Source organism: Oryza sativa, chromosome 8 (genome assembly GCF_034140825.1).
Source record: "Oryza sativa Japonica Group chromosome 8, ASM3414082v1".
Classification (NCBI taxonomy): Eukaryota; Viridiplantae; Streptophyta; class Magnoliopsida; order Poales; family Poaceae; genus Oryza; species Oryza sativa.
This window is the reverse complement of record NC_089042.1, coordinates 5,258,558-5,265,213: the sequence shown is the minus strand read 5'-3', so window position 1 is coordinate 5,265,213 and position 6,656 is coordinate 5,258,558. Positions and strand designations below refer to the sequence as shown.

General features: G+C 35.6%; 1 protein-coding gene across 1 annotated transcript; it reads right to left on the bottom strand.

The window, feature by feature from the left end:
* Positions 1-5,244: 5,244 nt before the first annotated feature.
* LOC4344838 (germin-like protein 8-2) lies at positions 5,245-6,428 on the bottom strand. The gene is made up of 2 exons (NM_001403489.1): positions 6,257-6,428; positions 5,245-6,082 (listed from the first exon to the last, which is right to left on the bottom strand). The coding sequence occupies exons 1-2, from the start codon at positions 6,378-6,380 to the stop codon at positions 5,541-5,543; spliced, it is 666 nt and encodes a 221-aa protein (NP_001390418.1). The 5' UTR covers positions 6,381-6,428; the 3' UTR covers positions 5,245-5,540.
* Positions 6,429-6,656: the final 228 nt, after the last annotated feature.

Genomic DNA, 6,656 nt, shown 5'->3' with positions numbered 1-6,656 from the left:
ATTCTGATGTCGGCAAATATGCATGTTGAATGCATTCTTGTTCGTACACATGTCAAAGATCTAATTAATATACTTCCATTATGTAAAAGTATGAGTAATTTATATCATCTAGTTATATGTTTGATTGGTAACTTGCACGAAACCATGCAAGAAAACTGAAGATGTAGCATGAAGAAGTTTGCCGCGCGTCACTCGCGTGCAGTTTAAACCATAACTTGCGTACGTGTTAATCAATTAATTGACTATTAAGGCCCACCAGTTCACCTGTTCAACCATATGATCTAGTATCAAATTCTAGATATCTATAGACTAGCCATATCCATTCTTGATTTGTTCATATCAGAACATAAATAGTTTTTGATAAATCTCCAAATAAATCTTATATGCAGATGCTTTTCAGGTCAACGCACTGGCTCCGATTCTGGGCACATCTTCAAAAGTGTGAAGAGAACAAGAAGTTCTTATATTCTGCATGTTGAAGCTTAAAAGTTACGGTCATGCATACAGATTTTTACCAACTACGGATGGAGATTAATAAATAAACTTCAATAATCGTTTCTCCCTTTGTGTTAGGTTGATTATTTATGTTCTTATTGTTGCCTAAGTATTTACGGCTTGATTATTTATGTTGTTATTATTGTCTAAGTATTTGCTTTCTTTGAGAGAATTTTGTAATAAGTGGATATAGCTTCTTTGAAGCCAATGCCGGAATTAATTGTTTATTTCGTTATCTAAAAAAAAATCTCAACATATGCCTCAGTAGCTAGGCCGCTCCTCTAGTAGTAGTCGATCTGTAAACAGTAGCCACACAATCATTAAGGTGTGACACATTTAATTATGTTGCTACCCTTATCAATTAGGGTTTATTCGGTTTGAAAAAAGATTTGGATTTTTAAGAATTAATTCCTACAAGTACTAATCGGTTTGTAGGAATGAGGTATAGGAAGACCAAAGGATTTTTTTTCTTTTCCTCCAAATTGTAGAGAGAAAACATTGGAAAATTTTCATCCACTCATGTGTGCATACCTTGTTATTCCTCCACTTTTCATATTCCTATGAGTTGAAATTTCTCTAAACAGACCACGCCCTAATCAATTTTCTCAAGACAAACATTAAACACCCTTATATGAAGTACTAGTATTATTATGGTTGTGTTGATAAAGGGAATGAAGGAAATAAAACATTAGAACGTAACAACATATGTATTTGGCAAAAAAAAAAGTAATGCTGAGAAGAGAAATGTAGAATGGTCCGGATGACGAGGATGGAGGATGGAAGGAGAGAGAAAGGATATATGAGTGAGTCAGCTCTTATGCAAAAGAACAATCTCAACATGAACTCCTGCGAGAACAATCTGAACTAACAATAATCGAATAAGATAATACTCCCTCCGTTTTAAAATGTTTGACACCGTTGACTTTTTAGCACGTGTTTGACCATTCGTCTTATTAAAAAAATTAAGTAATTATTTATTCTTTTCATATCATTTGATTCATTGTTAAATATACTTTCATGTACATATATAGTTTTACATATTTCACAAATTTTTTTGAATAAGACGAACGGTCAAACACGTACTAAAAAGTCAACGGTGTCAAACATTTTGAAACGGAGGGAGTATTATTTTACAGCATAGAGAGGTAATAAACTGTGTATGGTACTCTCTGGATGAAACTAGCTACTCTAAAGAAATTATGCATTCTAAATTCTGAATGTTACCACCAAATAAATATTTAATGTCCTCTCTACCCTGAGCACTATCATTAAAATCAACATATATTTGCTTCCTGCATATGCAGTGGGGCGAAAAAATTTTCAGGAGAAGAAACATGCATACATATCATTTATAATGATAAGCATGTATATATCATTAAAATCAGCATATGTTATTAAATGTACATGTATAATAAACACAATTTTATCATTAAAAAGATAAATAAGGAGGGAAAAGATTGACGTAGCTACCCTTGTTAAATGAAAGGTTGTTGAGAGCGGGATGGTTGAAGATAAGATGAAAAGAAAATTAAATTAAAGGTGGTTGGAGCGAAAAGTAATGTAAGTTAAATTAAAGTGCATCTATTTTGATATAAAATTTAAATTCTAGCATATTATATTTATTTTAGGAGAGAGGATATATCAAATAATGATATTAATGCTGATCATGTTGGCATTGAGCCATTGAGCAATCCATCACGGCACGGCAGGGAAAAAGGACGACCGGGCGTACACGCCCACAAATAATGGCTCCAATCCCGTCAAAGTTAGCCATGCATGACCAGAGGAATATTGTATTGTTTTTCATCAGCTATTCAGCTTACATAAATAATGATATTATTATCCAAGTACGAGAATTAAATTATAAACAGTACTCCCTCCGTCCTATAATATAAGAGATTTTGACATTTTGCTTACACTGTTTGACTATTCGTCTTATTAAAAATTTTTTGAAATTATTATTTTTTTGACTTACTTTATTATCCAAAGTAGTTTAAGTATAACTTTTTGTTTTTTATATTTGCACAAATGTTTTGAATAAGATGAGTGGTCAAATAGTATAAGCACAATATTAAAATCCGTTATATTATGGGACGAAGGAAGTAGCTAGTAATTTTGAGGTTGGACTTCTAGAAGTAGAGATGGGCGCTCAGTAGGTGTGTCTCACCGCTTGGACGTTGCGACCTACGGTGTCATCATACAGCTATCATATTGGTTTTCTCACATGTTCTTTATTTTTTTTTCTAGTTACTCCCTTCGCATCAAAATAAATTTAATTTTACTTATCCCACATATCAATACAAAACAAAAAAAATATCCCTACATTATCAAATCTCAAATGCATTTATTTCTTTCTTTATCTACTCCTAATACATTCATCTCTTATTTTCATAAACTCCGATGCATTGATTATTTAAAAATAAACTTATTTTGAAACAAACAGAAAAGCCAAAAAAAACTTATCCTAGGACGGACAGAGTAAAATTTGCAAATTGGCACTCCAGTAATCGTTGCTCGTTGACACCCGCAAAAAAAACATAAATTTACCTGAGCACACTCTTAAAGTGTGTTAATTTACCACAGGACACTAAGGTCATTAAAATATTTTCATTAGAGTTGAGAAAAGAATTTAACTGAAATGACTTTGTTTCCTTCTTCCTCCATCCATTCCTCTCTCTTGTTTATCATCTCCCATGTTTAGCTAAGCCAGCAAAAGGGATGGCATTGATCTCATCGGTAGCAGAGGAGGCTTCTGGCAGGCCTCTCGTCCCTTTCGTCCACAGGCGAGCTCTTCACCACCTAGTGCCCGGGTACGTGCGTCGTTTCCGGAGTGTTTTCTCCGTTGGAACTGTCTAAGGGCTGTGCCTAGATCCAAAGTTTGGATCTAAACTTTAGTCCTTTTCCATTACATAAACATGTCATACACACAACTTTTCAGTCACATCATCTTTAATTTCAACCAAAATCCAAACTTTACGTTAAACTAAACACAACCAAAATTGAGTTGCCTGAACTTCTCCAAAACTTCAGTCCCATTTTGTCATCCATTAATTGGAGATACTAGATCTGTGATAGATCTGCTCAAATGTCTAACAGGAGTTTGGATTCATATAGTAGGCGGATACCAAGCCTACTTGGGGCTTTTGTTTTGTTTCCAGGCTTTATGGGCCTTCCTTATTTTTTGGTTTTAAAAACTTTGTAAACTACCATTTTCTGTATGAGGAATTTAATTTACAGAAAGTATCTTGAGCTACAAAATTTTACACTAAAATTTTTAATACCTTAAGATACTTAGGGCATGTACAATAATCTTTATTAGCAGTCTCTCTTTATTGTCATGCAAGCATATTTGGTGGCATGGAAGAGAAAGGAAGAAGGAAAGAGAAATATGGTTGCTACACATGACAACGGCATAGAGTCGACTCTTAGCATTTATTAGAAAATTTTCCGTTGCATTGAGTCTAATAAATAAAAGATGACTAGTAAGGAAGTATTTTGGTACATTAATGGTTAGATACCATATTGTCTTAGCTATTGTAACCTGATAGCCTCTAATTAACGTAGAGATCATACCGGTCTCTACCTTTGTAAGACATGTACAAAGGTAGAGTCTAATATGAGCTCCCTATATGCTAATTAATGTCACTAGAGACTATCCTGCTATAATAATAGAGACAATAAGATTTCTAAACCATTAATGCACTAAATATTTTTTTTATTATACTTCTTTCCTTTTCTCTACCCTCATGTAACAAATTTTCCGTTAATGAATGCTAAGAGTCGACTCAGAGCCGTTGTCATGCGTAGCAACGATGTTTCTCATTCCTTCCCTCTCTTTCTTCCACGTCACCAAATTTACTTGCATGACAACGAAGAACGCCCGTTATTAGACACCATTGTACATGCCCATAGTACCTAGAGGTGCCAAATTTTATAATAGAAAATATAGTATCTTTTGATACCTTCTTAAGGATGGTACTTTCTATACATGGGCTTACATTTCGGTTGTTTTGTTCAAGTGGGTTTTATTTCTCTACTACCATAAAAGCATAGTCCTCTTCTCTCTCCTCCCACCACGCACAATAATGTATATGTACGCTCCTCGTTCATAACCATCAAATTCAATGTTTATGCTCAATCAATTTTCTAGTCGATTTCTAATTATATGGGCCTAACGGCCAGTTACGACGTATGGACGTGTTAATATGTTATTAGTTAAGAAGAATTGTGTATTTACATTTGGATAACCTGACCCAAAACAACCACGCGCACGCAGAAAGAAAACACTGGGCCTCCTATATTAGACAAAAAAAAGAAAAAATAACATGATTATATATTGCACAAAGTGAAAGAACACATGCTTGATACCATACTTCGATTAATTACAGTTGCTTTATAACAGATCAACCTCTTGGCAATGCAAATTAAACCATCCGTGGTCATAGGCTGACGGCTAACCGGTGAAGTTGATCTTTTGGTTAAAGGACAAGTCCTCTCAAAGAAACCTGGCCATATTTATCTATAGAGCAGAGAATAGCTCAGGGAAAAGGTGAAAGGTTTCTTTTCAAGAAAAGAGTGATCATGGAAGGGTGTTGAGGGTTAAAGTATGCTGCCGGAAAAGCTAAAACTAGTAGCTACGTTTTGATTAAGTTAATTGCTTGATATTTCTCATAATAAATATATCCTAGCGAAGCAAACTTTTTTTTTTCTCAATTGATATATTATCTCTCGGTTGCAACGAACAAATCGTAGGCATAGAAACATATAACGTCTTTCCGAGTCCATAGTAACATGCATATATAATTTTTTTTTCATGGACTTCAAGAGGTTTGCTTTTCATTTTAATTACGAGGGAAAAGAACGCCACAGTCCAACATATTCCATGTCCAATAACATACTGCTTTAGCATATCATGCATGATAACAATTTCAGCACATAAAACCCCACTTATTCTACGTATCATATATGATAGTTACATAGCATCAGGTGCATGTAGTATACTGTCCTTGATGGTGCAACCAACAGGACAATCAGTAGTTGTTCTTCTAGAACTGAGCTTGGAGCAAATCTATGATCTTCTTATCCACCTGAAACGCCTTCATCAAAATATCATCTGAGATAGGTGGGTTCGATCCAAACACCGCATTGGCAATAGTAATAACCCCGGGATTTTGGCTACTCAGTGCAGCAATGGCAACTGCCGGCTTGTGTGGGTTAGGATTGAACTGGAAGTGGATGAGCCCCTCAGGGAACACAAACACATCACCCTTGTTGAGCACCTTGGACAATAGCCTGTTATCTGGGTTGGACGTAACAAAGCCAACGTAGAGTGTTCCTTCAAGCACCGTGAAGATCTCGGTTGCACGAGGGTGCGTGTGTGGTGGGTTCAAACCCAAGGGTGCAAAGTCAAGACGTGCTATCGAGATGCCAAGGGTATTGAGACCAGGAAGCTGCAAGACATTGACCAAAGTGACATTGGACCCAACCTTATTGTTTGTGTCTCTAGGCTTATCGAGCATGGCTGCCTTGAAGAAGTCGTCGGCACTCGCGTTCATTGGGTTCTTGCAAACAAATCCATTTACTCGCACTGCATCAGGTTTAGGAAAAATAATTAATTAGCATGCAAACCAACTATATATTTCTTTCAGTTCTAAGATTTATGAGATGAATACATATATATAGTAATTTTCTATATGCTGCTTATCGTATATGCAAGAAATTAGAGTATCGATCATGAAATTAAGAACATATTCAAATGTACCTGGCGAATTCAGATCAGCGACACAAAAGTCTTGGAGAGGGCTAGGGTCTGAGGCAATGGCTTTCCATGAGGCCAACCCAAGAAGAGCAGCAACAAGCAGGAAGGAAAAGGAAGAAGAAGCCATTAGATTTCTCTAATCAGATGCCTGTGTGTTTATGGTTTCTGTGATGCTTTGATCATAGGGGGGATGGATGTGCTTATATAGGCGTTGAGAGGGAGAGAGAGCATGCAGTTTGCAGTGTGTGATCTTGTAAGATTTTAATGGTTCTCCAGACTGTCAGTCTGTTTTATCTGGTTTCTCCATGTGACGACGTTTGGTTGACATATTTACATATAACGTTTATATAACAAAACCATAGTTTTTTGAGTTTGGGCTTTAAATATGTAGTTTTGTGATATT

Bases quoted from the DNA above. Each gene is read 5' to 3' on its own strand.
- LOC4344838 (NM_001403489.1), bottom strand. From the start codon at position 6,380: ATGGCTTCTTCTTCCTTTTCCTTCCTGCTTGTTGCTGCTCTTCTTGGG. The intron at 6,083-6,256 runs GTACATTTGAAT...AACCTGATGCAG, and splicing joins CGCTGATCTGAATTCGCCAG to TGCGAGTAAATGGATTTGTT.